The sequence below is a fragment of the Nerophis ophidion genome, linkage group LG23 (genome assembly GCF_033978795.1).
Source record: "Nerophis ophidion isolate RoL-2023_Sa linkage group LG23, RoL_Noph_v1.0, whole genome shotgun sequence".
Classification (NCBI taxonomy): Eukaryota; Metazoa; Chordata; class Actinopteri; order Syngnathiformes; family Syngnathidae; genus Nerophis; species Nerophis ophidion.
Genome location: NC_084633.1, coordinates 42,720,849 through 42,745,807, shown reverse-complemented (window position 1 = coordinate 42,745,807; position 24,959 = coordinate 42,720,849). Strand labels below are relative to the sequence as shown.

The following is a 24,959-nucleotide window of genomic DNA, read 5'->3' as shown; positions in this document are numbered from 1 at the left end:
CCTATCCCCAGGTGCATGTCTTTGGAGGTGGGAGGGGCCTATCCCCAGGTGCATGTCTTTGGAGGTGGGAGGGGCCTATCCCCAAGTGCATGTCTTTGGAGGTGGGAGGGGCCTATCTCCAGGTGCATGTCTTTGGAGGTGGGAGGGGCCTATCTCCAGGTGCATGTCTTTGGAGGTGGGAGGGGCCTATCTCCAGGTGCATGTCTTTGGAGGTGGGAGGGACCTATCCCCAGGTGCATGTCTTTGGAGGTGGGAGGGGCCTATCCCCAGGTGCATGTCTTTGGAGGTGGGAGGGACCTATCCCCAGGTGCATGTCTTTGGAGGTGGGAGGGGCCTATCCCCAGGTGCATGTCTTTGGAGGTGGGAGGGGCCTATCCCCAGGTGCATGTCTTTGGAGGTGGGAGGGGCCTATCCCCAGGTGCATGTCTTTGGAGGTGGGAGGGGCCTATCCCCAGGTGCATGTCTTTGGAGGTGGGAGGGGCCTATCCCCAGGTGCATGTCTTTGGAGGTGGGAGGGGCCTATCCCCAGGTGCATGTCTTTTGAGGTGGGAGGGGCCTATCCCCAGGTGCATGTCTTTGGAGGTGGGAGGGGCCTATCCCCAGGTGCATGTCTTTGGAGGTGGGAGGGGCCTATCCCCAGGTGCATGTCTTTGGAGGTGGCAGGAAGCCGGAGTAGAACCCACTTATTCACGGGGAGAACATGCAAACTCCACACAGAAAGATCCCGAGCCCGGGATTGAACCCAGGACTACTCAGGACCTTGGTATTGTGAGGTAGACACACTAACCCAGAACAGATACATTCATACATCCATTTTCTACTGCTTGTCCCTTTTGGGTACATATTAAATAAATGTATACATTTGTCACAAGTGAGTTAAATCTGTAAAAGCCTTCTGCACAATCTGAATTAAATGTGAGCTTTGATTGGCTTTCATTTGTCGCGTCTTGTGTAGAAAATCATTGAAAAGGGTTGCAATGGCCTCCTTGCAAGAGTTGTGACATTAATCCACCAAACATTGCCCAGGTGTCCTAACTTTCTTTCAGGCTGTGTGTGTGTGTGTGTGTGTGTTCTGGAAAGTTTGTTGCGGCCCTCTTTATGCAGTTGTGTTTATTTTGGGGAATGTCTTAGTGGGACTTTGATTTAAGTGTCAACAACAATCTGATTGGAGGGATTTTATTGAATAATGTCAAACCACAAAAGGTTCAATCATAAATTCCATTTAATGAACCCACAGGGTTTTTTAATGAGGCATTCTTGACAAATTTGTCTTAAATCTTTCAAGGTGGATGTGTGTCGATAGGAACTGAATCAGAAGTCAACGAATCGTAACAAAATCCCTGAAGTTGTTGTGATGCTGTAAAAAAAAAAAAAAATTATTTGTTTCTGATTAAATAGTAATACAAAAGCCAAAAGCAGTGAAGTTGTCACCTTATGTAAATGCTAAATAAAAAGAGAATACAACAAATCCTTTTCAACTTATATTCAATTGAATAGATATTTCATCTTCACACTGACAAACTTTGGTATTCTTTGCAAATAATCATGAAGTTAGAATGTAATGGCAGCAACACATTGCAAAGACGACATTTTTACCAGTGTGTTACATGGCCTTTCCTTTGAACAACACTCAGTGCAGGTTTGGGAAGTGAGGAGACACATTTTTGAAGTGGAATTCTTTCCCATTCTTGCTTGATGTACAGCTTAAGTTGTTCAACAGTCTCCTGCCTCATATTTTAGCCTGCACACATTTTCAATGTCTGGACTACAGGCAGGCCAGTCTAGTACCTGCACTCTCTCACTATGAAGCCACGCTGTTGTAACACCTGGCTTGGCATTGTCTTGCTGGAATAAGCAGGGGCGTCCATGATAACAACATATGTTGCTCCAAAAGCTGTATGTACCTTTCAGCTTTAATGGTGCCTTCACACATGTGTAAGTTAATCATGCCTTGGCAACTAATACACCCCCATACCATCACACATGCTGCCTAGAACACTTTCACCCTACAACAATCACTAATACACCCCCATACCATCACACATGCTGCCTAGAACACTTTCACCCTACAACAATCACTAATACACCCCCATACCATCACACATGCTGCCTAGTACACTTTCACCCTACAACAATCACTAATACACCCCCATACCATCACACATGCTGCCTAGAACACTTTCACCCTACAACAATCACTAATACACCCCCATACCATCACACATGCTGACTAGAACACTTTCACCCTACAACAATCACTAATACACCCTCATACCATCACACATGCTGACTACAACACTTTCACCCTACAACAATCACTAATACACCCCCATACCATCACACATGCTGCCTAGTACACTTTCACCCTACAACAATCACTAATACACCCCCATACCATCACACATGCTGCCTACAACACTTTCACCCTACAACAATCACTAATACACCCCCATACCATCACACATGCTGCCTAGAACACTTTCACCCTACAACAATCACTAATACACCCCCATACCATCACACATGCTGCCTAGAACACTTTCACCCTACAACAATCACTAATACACCCCCATACCATCACACATGCTGCCTAGAACACTTTCACCCTACAACAATCACTAATACACCCCCATACCATCACACATGCTGACTACAACACTTTCACCCTACAACAATCACTAATACACCCCCATACCATCACACATGCTGACTACAACACTTTCACCCTACAACAATCACTAATACACCCCCATACCATCACACATGCTGCCTAGAACACTTTCACCCTACAACAATCACTAATACACCCCCATACCATCACACATGCTGCCTAGAACACTTTCACCCTACAACAATCACTAATACACCCCCATACCATCACACATGCTGCCTAGAACACTTTCACCCTACAACAATCACTAATACACCCCCATACCATCACACATGCTGCCTAGAACACTTTCACCCTACAACAATCACTAATACACCCCCATACCATCACACATGCTGCCTAGAACACTTTCACCCTACAACAATCACTAATACACCCCCATACCATCACACATGCTGACTACAACACTTTCACCCTACAACAATCACTAATACACCCCCATACCATCACACATGCTGCCTAGAACACTTTCACCCTACAACAATCACTAATACACCCCCATACCATCACACATGCTGCCTAGAACACTTTCACCCTACAACAATCACTAATACACCCCCATACCATCACACATGCTGCCTAGAACACTTTCACCCTACAACAATCACTAATACACCCCCATACCATCACACATGCTGCCTAGAACACTTTCACCCTACAACAATCACTAATACACCCCCATACCATCACACATGCTGCCTAGAACACTTTCACCCTACAACAATCACTAATACACCCCCATACCATCACACATGCTGCCTAGAACACTTTCACCCTACAACAATCACTAATACACCCCCATACCATCACACATGCTGCCTAGAACACTTTCACCCTACAACAATCACTAATACACCCCCATACCATCACACATGCTGCCTAGAACACTTTCACCCTACAACAATCACTAATACACCCCCATACCATCACACATGCTGCCTAGAACACTTTCACCCTACAACAATCACTAATACACCCCCATACCATCACACATGCTGCCTAGAACACTTTCACCCTACAACAATCACTAATACACCCCCATACCATCACACATGCTGCCTAGAACACTTTCACCCTACAACAATCACTAATACACCCCCATACCATCAAACATGCTGCCTAGAACACTTTCACCCTACAACAATCACTAATACACCCCCATACCATCACACATGCTGCCTACAACACTTTCACCCTACAACAATCACTAATACACCCCCACACCATCACACATGCTGACTAGAACACTTTCACCCTACAACAATCACTAATACACCCCCATACCATCACACATGCTGCCTAGAACACTTTCACCCTACAACAATCACTAATACACCCCCATACCATCACACATGCTGCCTAGAACACTTTCACCCTACAACAATCACTAATACACCCCCATACCATCACACATGCTGACTAGAACACTTTCACCCTACAACAATCACTAATACACCCCCATACCATCACACATGCTGACTACAACACTTTCACCCTACAACAATCACTAATACACCCCCATACCATCACACATGCTGCCTAGAACACTTTCACCCTACAACAATCACTAATACACCCCCATACCATCACACATGCTGCCTAGAACACTTTCACCCTACAACAATCACTAATACACCCCCATACCATCACACATGCTGCCTAGAACACTTTCACCCTACAACAATCACTAATACACCCCCATACCATCACACATGCTGCCTAGAACACTTTCACCCTACAACAATCACTAATACACCCCCATACCATCACACATGCTGCCTAGAACACTTTCACCCTACAACAATCACTAATACACCCCCATACCATCAAACATGCTGCCTAGAACACTTTCACCCTACAACAATCACTAATACACCCCCATACCATCACACATGCTGCCTACAACACTTTCACCCTACAACAATCACTAATACACCCCCACACCATCACACATGCTGACTAGAACACTTTCACCCTACAACAATCACTAATACACCCCCATACCATCACACATGCTGCCTAGAACACTTTCACCCTACAACAATCACTAATACACCCCCATACCATCACACATGCTGCCTAGAACACTTTCACCCTACAACAATCACTAATACACCCCCATACCATCACACATGCTGCCTAGAACACTTTCACCCTACAACAATCACTAATACACCCCCATACCATCACACATGCTGCCTAGAACACTTTCACCCTACAACAATCACTAATACACCCCCATACCATCACACATGCTGCCTAGAACACTTTCACCCTACAACAATCACTAATACACCCCCATACCATCAAACATGCTGCCTAGAACACTTTCACCCTACAACAATCACTAATACACCCCCATACCATCACACATGCTGCCTACAACACTTTCACCCTACAACAATCACTAATACACCCCCACACCATCACACATGCTGACTAGAACACTTTCACCCTACAACAATCACTAATACACCCCCATACCATCACACATGCTGCCTAGAACACTTTCACCCTACAACAATCACTAATACACCCCCATACCATCAAACATGCTGCCTAGAACACTTTCACCCTACAACAATCACTAATACACCCCCATACCATCACACATGCTGCCTACAACACTTTCACCCTACAACAATCACTAATACACCCCCACACCATCACACATGCTGACTAGAACACTTTCACCCTACAACAATCACTAATACACCCCCATACCATCACACATGCTGCCTAGAACACTTTCACCCTACAACAATCACTAATACACCCCCATACCATCACACATGCTGCCTAGAACACTTTCACCCTACAACAATCACTAATACACCCCCATACCATCACACATGCTGCCTAGAACACTTTCACCCTACAACAATCACTAATACACCCCCATACCATCACACATGCTGCCTAGAACACTTTCACCCTACAACAATCACTAATACACCCCCATACCATCACACATGCTGACTACAACACTTTCACCCTACAACAATCACTAATACACCCCCATACCATCACACATGCTGCCTAGAACACTTTCACACGAGAAAAATCCGGATGGTTCTTTTCTTCTTTGGTTCCAGAGGACACAACATCCACAGTTTCGAAAAAACAATTTGAAATGTGGACTCGTCAGACCACAGAACACTTTTCCACTTTGCATCAGTCCATCTTAGATGAGCTCGGGCCCAGTGAAGCATTTCTGGGTGTTGTTGATAAATGGCTTTGGCTTTCCATAGTAGAGTTTTAACTTGCACCTACAGATGTAGCGACCAACTGTAGTTACTGACAGTGGTTTTCTGAAGTGTTCCTGAACCCATGTGGGGATATCCTTTACACACTGATGTGGCTTGTTGATGCAGTAGCGCCTGATGGATGGAAGGTGTGTAATATCATGGCTTAACTGCAGTGATTTTTCCACATTCTCTCAACCTTTTGATGATATTACGGAGCATAGATGGTGAAATCCCTTGCAATAGCTGCTTGAGAAATGTTGTTCTTAAACAATTTTACAAAGTGGTGACCCTCGCCCCATCCATGTTTGTGAATGAGTGAGCATTTCATGGAAGCTGCTTTTATAGCCAATCATGGCACCCACCTGTTCCCAATTAGCCTGCACACCTGTGGGATGTTCCAAATAAGTGTTTGATGAGCATTCCTCAACTTTCTCACTCTTTTTTGCCCCTTGTGCCAGCTTTTTTGAAACACGTCACAGGCATCCAAACCCAATTGAGCTAATATTTGCAAAGAATACCAAAGTTTGTCAGTGTGAAGATGAAATATCTTGTCTTTGCAGTTTATTCAATTGAATATAAGTAGAAAATAATTTGTTGTATTCTCTTTTTATTGAGCATTTACACAAGGTGACAACTTGACTGCTTTTGGGGGTTTGTACATAGAAAACATGGGTGTGTCATTTGTGTTTACCTTTCCAGCAGTTCGGCACCAACAAGATCATGGATGTGGTATTTGATGTGGAATTTGACTTGTGAGGGAGTCCTCCGCCCCTCCAGGTCGGCCTTCAACACTTCATTGTACCTGGACTTCTTCACCATGCCTAGAACGGCCTTACGACCTGGTGGGCGGGGCCAGTGAGGTAAGCAACTGGGGGGGAGGGGCCCTTGGGAGATGCTGCACTGGACACCCACCTTGTATGAAGTACTTGGTGAATTTTCCAGAGTTGGGAATGGAGAGCCACCAGCTGCCTGCATCTCTCACCGTCAACACCCCGGCCTTCACCAGCTGCCTGCATGCAGACAAACAACATGCTGCAGGTTACACTTTGCAATCTGGCCCGCCTCACATTCCCAAACCATTCTTTTTTACATCTTAAGATGTAAAGTGTAGCGGCCATTATGATGTGCACCCATCTTTTCTAATGACCCCCAAGTCTTCAACTGTAGCGGGGCTCGGCAACCATGTGATCACTCTGATGCGGCTCAGCTCGTCACGGCCAGGCCGCCCTCATCCTCGCGCTCTGCTGGTCAAACCTCGGGACACGCCAGAGAGAGAGAGGCTGGAGAAGCTCCACTTGATGGTGGACATGACCCCGCTGAACACAGCTCTTCGGGGGTGAAGGACACCCAGCCCTGCACATGTTGCTGCAGCTTTTGGCTTTCCAGCTCAAGTGGACAATGCTGGCCAGAGGTTTCCAGAAAGACACTTCCCCAGTTTGACTGAGTGCAAAATAGCTCACATTTTGAATTTAAAGTATTTACATTCTGCAGCCACTGCAATGCAAACATGCTTTGGGAAATCATTCAGTGAGTTCAGAGAGGAAAAAAACACGTTCTCCTTCCCTGTCGCTCCCCTCGGCCTCCGTCCGTCCCCGTTGAATGTGACAGCATTTCCAGGTGTGAGTCCACCTGATCTTGAGATGGAACTGGCTGACAAAGAGGTGTGGGTGTCCAGGTTAAAGGGCCTGACAGCTCACCTGCAAGATGTTTGACGGCAGAAGGCCCTTCTTGCTCCCAATCACAAATGGTGTGATATTGAAAAGCTCCTCACACCAGACAAACTTGGAACTCTACCCCCAACATGAAAAAGGATGCACTTGGAGTCCTGAAAAGTTAATCTGAGGCTGAGTTGACTTGAAACTGTTTAATGTTGCACTTTTTATATGTATTGAATTGAATTATATTTATATAGCGCTTTTCTCTAGTGACTCAAAGCACTTTACATAGTGACACCCAATATCTAAGTTCCATTTAAAGCAGTGTGGGTGGCACTGGGAGCAGGTGGGTAAAGTGTCTTGCCCAAGGACACAAGGGCAGTGACTAGGATGGCAGAAGCGGGATTTAGAAGAAAAGTTTTGTCATTTTATTTGGTCTGAGCAACAACTAGAGGCAGTTTAATGTTGATGAAGGTGGACCCCGACTTAAACAAGTTGAAAAACTTATTGGGGTGTTACCATTTAGTGGTCAATTGTAGGGAATATGTACTGTACTGTGCAATCTACTAATAAAAGTCTCAATTAATCAATCAAAAAAAGCACTTTATATGTAGAAAAGTTTTGTTAAGAAACCATTCTGAGCCTTATCTTATTTAGTTTTTATTTCACACATGTTGACCACATTAACCCTGGCAATGGACCCTGTGTGTATGTGCATGTTATGCCAATGTTTACAAATGTGGTACATAAATAACCCAAAAAATGTATATTTTGTTGTTTTCTTACTCTACCGAAAATGAACCGAAGTGTGACCTCTAAACCGAGGTATGTACCGAAGCAAAATGTTAGTGTAGGGTTAGACCCCTAATGTGAGCAGGTGTTCTCCAACATGAACTTCCTTCAAAACCAACATGGCAGACGCCCACAGGTGAGAGCTGCCAATGCTGTGTGCAGACAAAGGTGAGGTGAGGTCCTGCAGACCACGTTCAGGGCCAGAAAGCACATTCACCAACTTTCAGCAATATTTCAATATGTTATTCACATCTTTTGAGTGAAATAGACATGGTGTCCTTCAGGCTGGCAGAGAGAGAGGACGCCACTTTTGCTTCTCGGCCAGTGGATCATTCAACTTGGGAGTTTGGCTTTTTCATGACTACAAGGAGGACTTAAATACACATGAAGTCTTTTACTTCACCTTCATCCCCACGTCTTTTTCCCAGGTAAAAACCTTTTGTTGCATGCAGAAATTTCATTTCCTTTTGTCTGCAGTTGATTTCATAAATGTAAGCCGTAATAGTTTGTTTATACTTAAGACAAAGCAAAACAAACTTTATATGCGGTGTCATTTCATCTGAAATTACAAAAGACTTTTGTGGCTCCCATGGTTTTCTTTCATTTGGGAAACCGCTCAAAATGGCTCTTTGAGTGGTAAATGTTGCCGACCGACCCCTGAACTACCCTGAGTCTTTACATGCTTGGAATCTGCATCATCTAATTACTTACTATGCTCGTCTAATTACTTACTATGCTCGTCTAATTACTTACTATGCTCGTCTAATTACTTACTATGCTCGTCTAATTACTTACTATGCTCATCTAATTACTTACTATGCTCATCTAATTAGTTACTATGATCATCTAATTACTTACTATGCTCATCTAATTACTTACTATGCTCATCTAATTACTTACTATGATCATCTAATTACTTACTATGCTCATGTAATTAGTTAATATGGTAATCTAATGAGTTACTATGGTCGTCTAATTACTTACTATGCTCGTCTAATTACTTACTATGGTCATCTAATTACTTACTATGCTCATGTAATTAGTTAATATGGTAATCTAATGAGTTACTATGGTCGTCTAATTAGTCACTATGGTCATGTAATTAGTTACTATGCTCATCTAATTAGTTACTATGGTCATCTAATTACTTACTATGGTCATCTAATTACTTACTATGCTCATCTAATTAGTTACTATGGTCATCTAATTACTTACTATGGTCATCTAATGAGTTACTATGCTCATCTAATTAGTTACTATGGTCATCTAATTAGTTACTATGCTCATCTAATTACTTACTATGGTCATCTAATTACTTACTATGCTCATCTTATTACTTACTATGGTCATCTAATTACTTACTATGCTCGTCTAATTACTTACTATGCTCATCTAATTAGTTACTATGGTCATCTAATTACTTACTATGCTCATCTAATTAGTTACTATGGTCATCTAATTACTTACTATGCTCATCTAATTACTTACTATGCTCATCTAATTACTTACTATGGTCATCTAATTACTTACTATGCTCGTCTAATTACTTACTATGGTCATCTAATTACTTACTATGCTCATCTAATTACTTACTATGGTCATCTAATTACTTACTATGCTCATCTAATTACTTACTATGGTCATCTAATTACTTACTATGGTCATCTAATTACTTACTATGCTCATCTAATTAGTTACTATGGTCATCTAATTACTTACTATGCTCATCTAATTAGTTACTATGGTCATCTAATTACTTACTATGCTCATGTAATTAGTTAATATGGTAATCTAATGAGTTACTATGGTCGTCTAATTAGTCACTATGGTCATGTAATTAGTTACTATGCTCATCTAATTACTTACTATGCTCATCTAATTAGTTACTATGGTCATCTAATTACTTACTATGCTCATCTAATTAGTTACTATGGTCATCTAATTACTTACTATGGTCATCTAATTACTTACTATGCTCATCTAATTAGTTACTATGGTCATCTAATTACTTACTATGGTCATCTAATTACTTACTATGCTCATCTAATTAGTTACTATGGTCATCTAATTACTTACTATGCTCATCTAATTACTTACTATGCTCATCTAATTAGTTACTATGGTCATCTAATTACTTACTATGCTCATGTAATTAGTTAATATGGTAATCTAATGAGTTACTATGGTCGTCTAATTAGTCACTATGGTCATGTAATTAGTTACTATGCTCATCTAATTACTTACTATGCTCATCTAATTACTATGCTCATGGAATTACTTAATATGGTCATCTAATTAGTTACTATGGTCATGTAATGAGTTACTATGCTCATGTAAGAGTTACTATGGTCATCTAATGAGTTACTATGGTCATGTAATGAGTTACTATGCTCATCTAATTAGTTACTATGGTCATCTAATTACTTACTATGCTCATCTAATTAGTTACTATGGTCATCTAATTACTTACTATGCTCATGTAATTAGTTAATATGGTAATCTAATGAGTTACTATGGTCGTCTAATTAGTCACTATGGTCATGTAATTAGTTACTATGCTCATCTAATTACTTACTATGCTCATCTAATTACTATGCTCATGGAATTACTTAATATGGTCATCTAATTAGTTACTATGGTCATGTAATGAGTTACTATGGTCATCTAATGAGTTACTATGGTCATCTAATTACTTACTATGGTCGTCTAATTACTTACTATGCTCATCTAATTACTTACTATGGTCATGTAATGAGTTACTATGGTCATCTAATTAGTTACTATGCTCATCTAATTACTTACTATGCTCATCTAATTAGTTACTATGGTCATGTAATGAGTTACTATGGTCATCTAATTAGTTACTATGCTCATCTAATTACTTACTATGCTCGTCTAATTACTTACTATGCTCATCTAATTAGTTACTATGCTCATCTAATGAGTTACTATGCTCATCTAATTACTTACTATGCTCATCTAATTAGTTGCTATGCTTATCTAATTAGTTACTTTGGTCATCTAATTAATTATTGTGGTCATTTAATTAGTTACTATGGTCATCTAATTAGTTACTCTGGTCATTTAATTACTTACTATGCTCATCTAATGAGTCACTATGGTCATCTAAGTCAGACGAGGTACCAAACAGTGTGGGTGGGGAGTGTTTCCACAGAGTGTGAAATGTGGGTGTCAGGGACAGACGTGGAATGAGATTTTTACAACCAAGTTGTACATCTTAGTGATATATCACATATATCAGATTGTAGCTGGGTTTATTTTACCCTTCATGTTCATATTTTACATGTTTGTTGCGTTTGGCTTGATTGTAAAATATGTGTATGGAGAGGGGGTGTGACCTTCATATGTTTGTCAATATTCACTGTTTTATCCTTCATAGTTAATATTGTCAATCCCACATTCTTTATTTTCATGTACATTCTGGCTGTCTCATTCAGTCAAAAAATGTACAATTCCATTCTGCTTTTAAGGCGGTCTGTCATTACGTTTTTAGCATTCAATCAGACATGAGAGTGAGGTTTTGTATTAGTGTTCCTAAAAATAGACATTAGGGGCCCCCAGACACATTTTTGTCACTAAATCAGCCACATTTGCTGCCTGGACAGACTGCGGGAGGAATGGAAAGAAGAAGTAACAGTTGTTGTTCCTTTAGAGTTGCCACAACATGCAATGTCTGCTGAATGGAGAGAGGGTTTGTCAGATGAGCAAAATGAGAAGGATAACACCTGCAACCTTTAATCAAGGTGCAAAATGGAGGAGGTCTTAAGATCATTTTTAACACCGTTTGATGTTCCCATACTGCTCAGGATTCATACATGCAAACCCAAAAATTTTTTTCCCTAAACAAATGAGAGCTTTTCTTCCGTTCGCTTACACCCGCCAGTGGGAAAGAGGTTTCTCCAAAGTCGGGGTGTACCGTGTAACAAGTCGGTTTAACAACAACTTGAGTCAGAAACCAATACCATTCAGGGACCTTATCCTCTTTTCATAACCATTCAGGAAGTTAAAGTCCATTCAGTACATTTTGAGAAAAATAAATATCTATAAATAAATACTGTGCTTTCCTACGAACCCTGTTTCCATATGAGTTGGGAAATGGTGTTAGATGTAAATATAAACAGAATACAATGATTTGCAAATCCTTTTCCACCCATATTCAGTTGAATATGCTACAAAGACAACATATTTCATGTTCAAACTCATACACATTTTTTGGGGGGGCAAATATTTGTTAACTTTAGAATTTGATGCCAGCAACATGTGACAAAGAAGTTGGGAAAGGTGGCAATAAATACTGATAAAGTTGAGGAATGCTCATGAAACACTTATTTGGAACATCCCACAGGTGTGCAGGCTAATTGGGAACAGGTGGGTGCCATGATTGGCTATAAAAACATCTTCCCAAAAAATGCTCAGTCTTTCACAAGAAAGGACTGAGCATGTTGTCCACAACTGCGTGAGCAAATTGTCAAACAGTTTAAGAACAACCTTTCTCAAAGTGACATTGCAAGAAATTTAGGGATTTCAACATCTACGCTCCATAATATCATCAAAAGGTTCAGAGAATCTGGAGAAATCACTCCACGTAAGCGGCATGGCCGGAAACCAACATTGAATGACCGTGACCTTCCATCCCTCAGACGGCACTGTATCAAAAACCTACATCAATCTCTAAAGGATATCACCACATGGGCTCAGGAACACTTCAGAAAACCACTGTCACTAAATACAGTTGGTCGCTACATCTGGAAGTGCAAGTTAAAGCTCTACTATGCAAAGCGAAAGTCATTTATCAACAACATCCAGAAACGCCGCCGGCTTCTCTGGGCCCGAGATCATCTAAGATGGACTGATGCAAAGTGGAAAAGTGTTCTGTGGTCTGATGAGTCCACATTTCAAATTGTTTTTGGAAATATTTGACATTGTGTCATCTGGACCAAAGGGGAAGCGAACCATCCAGACTGTTATCGATGCAAAGTGTAAAAGCCAGCATGTGTGATGGTATGGGGGTGCATTAGTGAACAAGACATGACTAACTTACACATGTGTGATGGTATGGGGGTGCATTAGTGCCCAAGGCATGGGTAACTTACACATGTGTGATGGTATGGGGGTGCATTAGTGCCCAAGGCATGGGTAACTTACACATCTGTGAAGGCACCGTTAATGCTGAAAGGTACATACAGCTTTTGGAACAACATATGCTGCCATCTAAGCTACACCTCCCTGACACCCAAGTACATGTCAAACTACTTCCTTAACGTAAATGAGCGCCATAACCACAACACCAGGGGGAGCTCCACAAATTAGGTTAAACCCAGATTCCCATCTAACAAAGGTCTTAACTCATTCTCTTTCTATGCCACATCAATGTGGAATGCACTCCCAACAGGTGTAAAAGTAAGTGCATCGCTATCCTCCTTCAAAAGCGCTCTAAAACAACACCTCCAGGCAACTTCAACACTTTACTAACACCCTCCTCCATTCACATCCCATCTCCCTGGATTATAAATAACCTAATGTAAATAATCAAATGTACTTCTAATGTATATACTTGTTCTTATGCTATGTGAACTGACTATGTTCTCTGCTGGCTGTACATATCCTACTAAATAAGACCTACACTGTTTCAATGTCCACATTTCTCTGTTGATGCAATTGTTGATGACTGAAGTACTGATATCAACCAAAACTCCTCATCCCACCCCCTGGATTGTAAATAATGTCAATAATTCAATGTATATACTATGATGATTAACTTGTGTGATGACTGTATTATGTTGATAGTATATATTTGTACCATGAATTGATTCAACTTAAACAAGTTGAAAAACTAATTGGGGTGTTACCATTTTGTGGTCAATTGTACGGAATATGTACTGTACTGTGCAATCTACTAATAAAAGTCTCAATCAATCAATCAATCTTTTTCATGGACGCCTCTGCTTATTTCAGCAAGACATTGCCAAGCCACATTCAGCACGTGTTACAACAGCGTGGCTTCGTAAAAAAAGAGTGCAGGTACTTTCCTGGCCCGCCTGCAGTCCAGACCTGTCTCCCATGGAAAATGTGTGGCGCATTATGAAGTGTAAAATAGGACAGCAGAGACCCCGGACTGTTGAAGGACTGAAGCTCTACATAAAACAAGAATGGGAAATAATTCCACTTTCAAAGCTTCAACAATTAGTTTCCTCAGTTCCCAAACGTTTACTTAGTGTTGTTAAAAGAAAAGGTGATGTAACACAGTGGTGAACATGCCCTTTCCCAACTACTTTGGCACGTGTTGCAGCCATGAAATTCTAAGTTAATTATTATTTGCAAAAAAAAAAACAATGTTTATGAGTTTGAACATGAAATATGTTGTCTTTGTAGCATATTCAACTGAATATGGGTTGAAAAGGATTTGCAAATCATTGTATTCTGTTTATATTTACATCTCACACAATTTCCCAACTCTTATGGAAACGGGGTTTGTATATTCCTGGTATTTCTTGGAAAATTCTTTATGGAAACAAACAAGCGAGTAAACAACAATTAATGGTCAATATTTGAAAAAAGTACGACCAACATTTTAGAAATGTTTGTCTGCTCACATTTTCCATATTCAGACATTTTCAACAAAAATAGAGCACATGTTAACAGTAGATCTACCTGCTCTTTTTCAACAAATCAATAACACAAGATTAATATCAAAAATAAAGTGTAACAAACATCTCTTCATCTTTAATTAGCAGTAGATTAACCTGAGAAATTAAGTGCGACCAAATCTTTTCGGATTAAATGAGCAGCGGTTTGACCTGCCACTACTCTCAATCAATCAATGTTTACTTATATAGCCTTAAATCACCAGTGTCTCAAAGGGCTGCACAAGCCACAACCACATCCTCAGCTAGGATCCCACATCAGGGCAAGGCAAAACTCAACCCAATGGGGGGACAAAGAGAAACCTTGGAGGGGACCGCAGATGTGGATCTAGCATAATAGTGAGAGTCTAGTCCATAGTGGATCTAACATAATAGTGAGAGTCCAGTCCATAGTGGATCTAACATAATAGTGAGAGTCCAGTCCATAGTTGATCTAACATAATAGTGTGAGAGTCCAGTCCATAGTGGATCTAACATAATAGTGAGAGTCCAGTCCATAGTGGATCTAACATAATAGTTTGAGAGTCCAGTCCATAGTGGATCTAACATAATAGTGAGAGTCCAGTCCATAGTGGATCTAACATAATAGTGAGAGTCTAGTCCATAGTGGATCTAACATAATAGTGTGAGAGTCCAGTCCATAGTGGATCTAACATAATAGTGTGAGAGTCCAGTCCATAGTGGATCTAACATAATAGTGAGAGTCCAGTCCATAGTGGATCTAACATAATAGTGTGAGAGTCCAGTCCATAGTGGATCTAACATAATAGTGAGAGTCCAGTCCATAGTGGATCTAACATAATAGTGTGAGAGTCCAGTCCATAGTGGATCTAACATAATAGTGAGAGTTCAGTCCATAGTGGATCTAACATAATAGTGAGAGTCCAGTCCATAGTGGATCTCACATAATAGTGTGAGAGTCCAGTCCATAGTGGATCTAACATAATAGTGAGAGTCCAGTCCATAGTGGATCTAACATAATAGTGAGAGTCCAGTCCATAGTGGATCTAACATAATAGTGAGAGTCCAGTCCATAGTGGATCTAACATAATAGTGTGAGAGTCCAGTCCATAGTGGATTTAACATAATAGTGAGAGTCCAGTCCATAGTGGATCTAACATAATAGTGAGAGTCCAGTCCATAGTGGATCTAACATAATAGTGTGAGAGTCCAGTCCATAGTGGATCTAACATAATAGTGAGAGTCCAGTCCATAGTGGATCTAACATAATAGTGAGAGTCCAGTCCATAGTGGATCTAACATAATAGTGTGAGAGTCCAGTCCATAGTGGATCTAACATAATAGTGAGAGTCCAGTCCATAGTGGATCTAACATAATAGTGAGAGTCCAGTCCATAGTGGATCTAACATAATAGTGAGAGTCCACTCCATAGTGGATCTAACATTATAGTGAGAGTCCAGTCCATAGTGGATCTAACATAATAGTGTGAGAGTCCAGTCCATAGTGGATCTAACATAATAATGTGAGAGTCCAGTCCATAGTGGATCTAACATAATAGTGTGAGAGTCCAGTCCATAGTGGATCTAACATAATAGTGTGAGAGTCCAGTCCATAGTGGATCTAACATAATAGTGTGAGAGTCCAGTCCATAGTGGATCTAACATAATAGTGAGAGTCCAGTCCATAGTGGGGCCAGCAGGAGACCATCCCGAGCGGAGACAGCTCAGCAGCGCAGAGACTTCCCCAACCGATGCACACGACGAGGGGCAGGTCAGAAGAGAAACGGCAGATCAACTGGTCTAAAAAGGGTTCTATTTAAAGACTAGAGTATACAAATGAGTTTTAAGATGGGACTTAAATGCTTCTACTGAGGTAGCATCTCTAACTAGCTTTGTTGGATTTCTTTGCTTAATCAGTTCCATCATTTAATTCCACATACTGATATGCTGAAAGTTTTAAGTGTTGTACGAGCATACAAATGTTTTAAATTAGATTTTCCTCTAAGATTATATTTCTCCTCTTTTGTTGAGAAGAATTGTTGTACATTCTTGGCTAGCAGGTTATAGCTTGCTTTGTGCATCATTTGACATGTTTGCAACTGCACCAAATGGTTGAATTTCAATATTTGTGATTCAACAAATAAAGTGTTTGTATGTTGTCTATGTCCAACATGATGTATTATTCTAATTTTGTAACACAGTTATTGAATGAAGCGCACATTTGTAATTACTTCCCCATATTTCTGCACAATAATCAGATATGTAACAGTAGTGAGCAGTAGACAATATATAAGTCATTTTGGTTGTAGAACATATGTTTCATTATTCATTATTGAGGTGTTTCTTGCTACTTTATGTTGTATATTTTTTACATGAGATTTCCAGTTCAATTTATCATCAATCGTTATACCTAGAAATTCGGTTTCATTTACTTTCTATTTCTATTCCGGCTATTTGTATTTGTGTTTGACCTTCTCTTCTACTGTTAAAAATAGCATTATTTTCGTCTTCCTGAGATTCAAAGACAGTCTGTTTTTGTCAAACCATCTTTTTAACATGTTCATTTCTTCTGTTATTATTTGTATTGTCTTCTGTGTGTTCTCTCCTGAACAAAACACTGTTGTAGCATCTGCAAATAATACTAACTTTAAGTCCTTTGTAACTTTACAAATGTCATTTATACAGAGATTGAACAATTGTGGTTTTTGGAGAAAATGTCTGCATGTTATGGTGGTGTCATGTTACATACGTGATTTCCGTGTCCGTAAAGAGGAAGTCTCTGAGCATCTTGTCCTTGTTGAAGCTGAGATCTGTGCCGGATGTCAGCGCCTTCTCCAAGAACTTGTCCACGGTGGCTCTGGTCGCTTTGCCCTCTTCTCCTGCCAGCACTTTGGTTTTGTAGTCGGAAGCAAACACCAGCCCAAAGGCCTCGGTGTCGAAGCCCAGCTGGAACATGAGCAGCTCGCCGTCCTCACGCAGTTTATTCTGCCGGCATTTTGTTGTGTGCATCACATTCAGTTGTCTTAGACTTGGACAAACTTTGATGATCCACAAAGGAAAATTGTTCCACACAGTAGCTCAGTTACAAAGGATGCTATAAAGTAGACTAAGGCCATGTCTACACTAAGCAGGATAACCCCTTAAAGAAATCATTATTTAGTCTAAGCCCCGTTTCAGCCACACTAAACCAGCTTTTAAGGTTCCCTTCCTCGGACACATTTTTACACAGCTAAGTGCGCCCTGTAATTCTTGAATCTCCGGCTCTTAGCTTTGTATGGACTCATTGATCCTTTACAAAGTGAGTTCGGAGGGGAAGTGACGTGGGAAATATGGAGGCGAGTCATCCAGACATGCCCGTGTTTCTCCTTCTTCTACATGTACAGACGCTTGTGGAAATCACACTTGAATACCTTAAGAGAAAGCCATTGCAGCTATTTGAGATACAACACTTCTCAGACGCCAAGTCAACATTCCAATGTCCGGCCGGGTCAGCTGTGATGTTACTTAGCGAACAACTTTGTCCATTTGTCGAAGGAGGGACAACGAGAATGCAAGCTCCCGTGGATGTGATTAAAAAAAATGTAGCGTGTGCTTTGTATTACCTGGCCGTCCAGGAAAACTGTGAATGCTTTTGGAATGGCAAAGCAGACTGTATCAGTTATTGTCCTCCATGTCAAATGTTCTTTACCACATTGTTCGTGTGTCTAATAAAGATGTGAATGATGTATGATGTCTCAGGTGTGATTGACGACAATAGTCACACTGGACTCTAGTTCATTGAAATATCACAACACTGGATGTTGTTCAGATAAGTTACATTTAAGAAGTTGCACACAAAGCAACACTGGAGGTGACTATGACCTGAGCATCTTCCGCGCATGCGTACTAGGTGGCCTTGAAGGGGTCTTAGACGACCATTGTGTGTGGACACAAAAACGGTTAGGTTGGATTTACCCTGAATAACCTTACCTGGCTTAATGTAAATGGGGCCTAAAACTGTACTGTATTTTTAGTCGACTTTTTCCATCCTTACACTGACTTCATCACTCACCACTTCCTTGTCCACCAGAGTCTTGTCCTGGAGAATGCTGTAGAGTTGGTGTTTCAGGACCATTTGAGGCAAGGCGTCATTGAAGAGCTTTCTGGGGAACAACGTCATGAGGTACTCCAAGCTACTTCTGACGTTAACGGGACCTGTCGAACACGAGGGATTAGTCTTCAACGGCAGCTTCCAACCAGGCGAGACCCCACCTTGGTCACCACTTTTGGCGCCGAAAGTCTCGGTGCCATTTCGTCTTTTCTTCAACTTGAACGTGTCGGAAATAAGAGCCCGTTTCCTGCTCATACCTGCAAATGATTCAAAGGTGACTACATCATTGCTAAATCAACATGTTGTTAATCAGCATTGTTAATGAATAAAGCAAAACATGTTCCGGACCAAAAATCATGTCATATTCTCTACTGCTCGATGGTGTTACATATATCTGAAGTATTGTGTAGAAATATGGGGAAACTACTACAAAAGTACACTTCATTCATTAACGGTGTTACAAGAAAGATCAGTTAGAATAATACATCCTGTCGGATATACACAACATACAAACACTTTATTTAATGAATCAAAAAGAGTGAAATTCCACCACATAGTCAATTTGCAAACAGCTAAAATGATACACAAAGCAAACTATAACCTATAACCAATTCTTCTCAACAAAAGAAGATAATTACAACCTTAGAGAAAAATGTCATTTAAAACATTTGTACGCAAAAAAACAATTAAGACCTTCAGTATATCAGGATGTGGAATTAAATGATGGAATGGCTTAAGCAAAGCAATCAAACAATGTACTAATATGACCCACTTCAAGAAACTCTTCAAACTTAAAGTGTTTACTAAGTAAAAAGAAGAATAAACATTCTGAAATGTATTTCCTCCATCCAGTCATTTTCTAGATAATCTCACTGATCTAACCATATGAAATATGACTTACTTAACCAATTATTATTTATTTATTTTTATTGTGTATATTGTGAGTACATTGATAAGAGGAAGTGAACTAAAGTTTTAGCCACTGCTATGTAAAGGAAAAGGAGTAGGATGGAAAAGGGGTAATATTAAATAAGCTCTGCTTCCTCCTACTCCTTTTCCAACATGTTGATTGATTGATTGATTGATACTTTTATTAGTAGATTGCACAGTACAGTACATATTCCCTACAATTGACCACTAAATGGTAACACCCCAATAAGTTTTTCAACTTGTTTAAGTCGGGGTCCAAGTTAATCAATTCATGGTAAAATGAATAGAGAAACTGGAAATTGTGATGTATCATGTATGTGTGATGTATTATGTTGCATGTGTGATGTATCATGTTGTATGTGTGATGTATCATGTTGTATGTGTGATGTATCATGTTGTATGTGTGATGTATCATGTTGTATGCATGCATGTGTGATGTGACATGTTGTATGCATGCATGTGTGATGTATCATGTTGTATGTGTGATGTATTATGTTGTATGCACGCATGTGTGATGTGACGTGTTGTATGCATGCATGTGTGATGTATCATGTTGTATGCATGCATGTGTGATGTATCATGTTGTATGCATGCATGTGTGATGTATCATGTTGTATGCATGCATGTGTGATGTATCATGTTGTATGCATGCATGTGTGATGTATCATGTTGTATGCACGCATGTGTGATGTATCATGTTGTATGCATGCATGTGTGATGTATCATGTTGTATGCATGCATGTGTGATGTATCATGTTGTATGCATGCATGTGTGATGTATCATGTTGTATGCATGCATGTGTGATGTATCATGTTGTATGCATGCATGTGTGATGTATCATGTTGTATGCATGCATGTGTGATGTATCATGTTGTATGCATGCATGTGTGATGTATCATGTTGTATGCATGCATGTGTGATGTATCATGTTGTATGTGTGATGTATTATGTTGTATGCACGCATGTGTGATGTGACGTGTTGTATGCATGCATGTGTGATGTATCATGTTGTATGCATGCATGTGTGATGTATCATGTTGTATGCATGCATGTGTGATGTATCATGTTGTATGCATGCATGTGTGATGTATCATGTTGTATGCATGCATGTGTGATGTATCATGTTGTATGCACGCATGTGTGATGTATCATGTTGTATGCATGCATGTGTGATGTATCATGTTGTATGCATGCATGTGTGATGTATCATGTTGTATGCATGCATGTGTGATGTATCATGTTGTATGCATGCATGTGTGATGTATCATGTTGTATGCATGCATGTGTGATGTATCATGTTGTATGCATGCATGTGTGATGTATCATGTTGTATGCATGCATGTGTGATGTATCATGTTGTATGCATGCATGTGTGATGTATCATGTTGTATGCATGCATGTGTGATGTATCATGTTGTATGCATGCATGTGTGATGTATCATGTTGTATGCACGCATGTGTGATGTATCATGTTGTATGCATGCATGTGTGATGTATCATGTTGTATGCACGCATGTGTGATGTATCATGTTGTATGCATGCATGTGTGATGTATCATGTTGTATGCATGCATGTGTGATGTATCATGTTGTATGCATGCATGTGTGATGTATCATGTTGTATGTGTGATGTATCATGTTGTATGCATGCATGTGTGATGTATCATGTTGTATGTGTGATGTATCATGTTGTATGCATGCATGTGTGATGTATCATGTTGTATCCATGCATGTGTGATGTATCATGTTGTATGCATGCATGTGTGATGTGTCATGTTGTATGCGCGCATGTGTGATGTGACATGTTGTATGCATGCATGTGTGATGTATCATGTATGCATGCATGTGTGATATATCATGTTGTATGCATGCTTGTGTGATGTATCATGATGTATGCATGGATGTGTGATGTATCATGTTGTATGCACGCATGTGTGATGTATCATGTTGTATGCACGCATGTGTGATGTATCATGTTGTATGCACGCATGTGTGATGTATCATATTGTATGCATGCATGTGTGATGTATCATGTTGTATGCATGCATGTGTGATGTATCATGTTGTATGCATGCATGTGTGATGTATCATGTTGTATGCATGCATTTGTGATGTATCATGTTGTATGCACGCATGTGTGATGTATCATGTTGTATGCATGCATGTGTGATGTATCATGTTGTATGCACGCATGTGTGATGTATCATGTTGTATACATGCATGTGTGATGTATCATGTTGTATGCATGCATGTGTGATGTATCATGTTGTATGCATGCATGTGTGATGTATCATGTTGTATGTACGCACGTGTGATGTATCATGTTGTATGCATGCATGTGTGATGTATCATGTTGTATGCATGCATGTGTGATGTATCATGTTGTATGCATGCATGTGTGATGTATCATGTTGTATGCATGCAAGTGTAATGTATCATGTTGTATGCATGCATGTGTGATGTATCATGTTGTATGCATGCACGTGTGATGTATCATGTTGTATGCATGCATGTGTGATGTATCATGTTGTATGCATGTGTGATGTATCATGTTGTATGCATGCATGTATGATGTATCATGTTGTATGCATGCAAGTGTAATGTATCAGGTTGTATGCACACATGTGATGTATCATGTTGTATGCATGCACGTGTGATGTATCATGTTGTATGCATGCATGTGTGATGTATCATGTTGTATGCATGCACGTGTGATGTATCATGTTGTATGCATGCATGTGTTATGTATCATGTTGTATGCATGCAAGTGTAATGTATCAGGTTGTATGCACACATGTGATGTATCATGTTGTATGCACACATGTGATGTATCATGTTGTATGCATGCACGTGTGATGTATCATGTTGTATGCATGCACATGTGATGCATCATGTTGTATGCACACATGTGATGTATCATGTTGTATGCATGCATGTGTGATGTATCATGTTGTATGCATGCATGTGTGATGTATCATGTTGTATGCATGCATGTGTGATGTTTCATGTTGTATGCATGCATGTGTGATGTATCATGTTGTATGCATGCATGTGTGATGTATCATGTTGTATGCATGCATGTGTGATGTATCATGTTGTATGCATGCATGTGTGATGTATCATGTTGTATGCATGCAAGTGTAATGTATCAGGTTGTATGCACACATGTGATGCATCATGTTGTATGCACACATGTGATGTATCATGTTGTATGCATGCATGTGTGATGTATCATGTTGTATGCATGCATGTGTGATGTATCATGTTGTATGCATGCATGTGTGATGTATCATGTTGTATGCATGCACGTGTGATGTATCATGTTGTATGCATGCATGTGTGATGTATCATGTTGTATGCATGCATGTGTGATGTATCATGTTGCATGCATGCATGTGTGATGTATCATGTTGTATGCACGCATGTGTGATGTATCATGTTGTATGCATGCATGTGTGATGTATCATGTTGTATGCACGCATGTGTGATGTATCATGTTGTATGCATGCATGTGTGATGTATCATGTTGTATGCATGCATGTGTGATGTATCATGTTGTATGCATGCATGTGTGATGTATCATGTTGTATGCGTGCATGTGTGATGTATCATGTTGTATGCATGCATGTGTGATGTATCATGTTGTATGCATGCATGTGTGATGTATCATGTTGTATGCATGCATGTGTGATGTATCATGTTGTATGCATGAATTGACTAACGTGGTCAGGATGCCACCTGAACGCCTCCCTCAGGAGGTGTTTAGGGCACGTCCAACCGGTAGGAGGCCACGGGGAAGACCCAGGACACGTTGGGAAGACTATGTCTCCCGGCTGACCTGGGAACGCCTCGGGATCCGCCAGGAGGAGCTGGACCAAGTGGCTGGGGAGAGGGAAGTCTGGGCTTCCCTGCTTAGGCTACTGCCCCCGCGACCCGGAAGCGGAAGAGGATGGACGGATGATTAACGTGGACCGCGACTTAAACAAGTTGTAAAACTTATTGGGGTGTTACCATTTCTTGGCCAATTGTAAGGAATATGTACTGTACTCTGCAATCTACTAATAAAAGTTTCAGTCAATCAATGTTGTATGCATGCATGTTCGGAATAAAGTTAAAGTACCAATGATTGTCACACACACAATAAACTCAATCATTGTTTTTTTCAAACACAGCGGTCACAGCCCATGCGTACGTTTGTTTAGAAAGTGAGATGCTATGACCAAGCCTTACCTTTAAAGTAGTTTGAGAGAAAAAAAAGAGGTTGTTCATGTTTTCACTCGCATTAGCTTCCAAACGCGTTAGCTTCAATGTTATTGTGCGAGGTGAGTCTTCTTCGCTCCCAAAACCAAGCGTCAGTGGGAAATGCTGCCCCCTCTGGTTCAAATCGTCATTGCAGGCTCTTGTTTCTTCTACTGAGGAGTCAAGAATAACATTCTACACGTTGTGTGACGTCAGGGCCACAAATGACTTCTCTGCTGGCCTAACACAATCAGAAATAGCGATCCTAATTCAAGATAAAAGTTGTTTTATTTTTATTTTCCCTAAATATCTAAAAGTACCCATATTCTCTTCATGTCATGGTATGTTCCTTCCTTATAGTTTTGATCCAATCAGAATTCAGCTATCCTATGTTGCCATGCTCTACCAAATCTGCCTCCAGCCTTCAGATTGAACTCTAAATCTAAGCAAACAGTGACATACATGATGGACAGTTGCAATAGCCAATCAGATCACGCGTTGGTGTCAGTAAAGCCTTCTAGATGGCTTTACCTAGATATATTGTGATGTTATGAGCTAGGAGGGTTCCACCTGATCCTAAGGCAGATATATATTGTGATGTTATGAGCTAGGAGGGTTCCACCTGGTCCTAAGGCAGATATATATTGTGATGTTATGAGCTAGGAGGGTTCCACCTGGTCCTAAGGCAGATATATATTGTGATGTTATG

The 24,959-nt window shown here is 40.4% G+C and overlaps 1 protein-coding gene across 2 annotated transcripts; it reads right to left on the bottom strand.

Moving 5' to 3' along the window:
- Nucleotides 1–1,204: 1,204 nt before the first annotated feature.
- Nucleotides 1,205–24,377, bottom strand: LOC133541351 (inactive serine/threonine-protein kinase 19-like). 2 transcript variants are annotated; one of them, XM_061884729.1, is made up of 7 exons: nt 24,242–24,377; nt 19,243–19,338; nt 19,043–19,185; nt 17,741–17,976; nt 6,832–6,929; nt 6,611–6,758; nt 1,205–1,357 (listed from the first exon to the last, which is right to left on the bottom strand). In XM_061884729.1, the coding sequence occupies exons 2-7, from the start codon at nt 19,334–19,336 to the stop codon at nt 1,312–1,314; spliced, it is 765 nt and encodes a 254-aa protein (XP_061740713.1). In that variant the 5' UTR covers nt 19,337–19,338; nt 24,242–24,377; the 3' UTR covers nt 1,205–1,311. The 2 variants fall into 2 exon arrangements, with proteins under 2 accessions (XP_061740713.1, XP_061740712.1); XM_061884728.1 differs by having other exon boundaries at nt 19,043–19,338.
- Between the last annotated feature and the right edge of the window lie 582 nt (nt 24,378–24,959).

Coding starts and splice junctions, on each gene's coding strand:
- LOC133541351 (XM_061884728.1), bottom strand. CDS start 19,336: ATGAGCAGGAAACGGGCTCTTATTTCCGACACGTTCAAGTTGAAGAAA. Junction 17,977..19,042: donor CTCTGGTGGACAAGGAAGTG/GTGAGTGATGAA, acceptor AAATGCCGGCAG/AATAAACTGCGTGAGGACGG. Junction 1,358..6,610: donor GGTGCCGAACTGCTGGAAAG/GTAAACACAAAT, acceptor TTTTTTTTACAG/CATCACAACAACTTCAGGGA.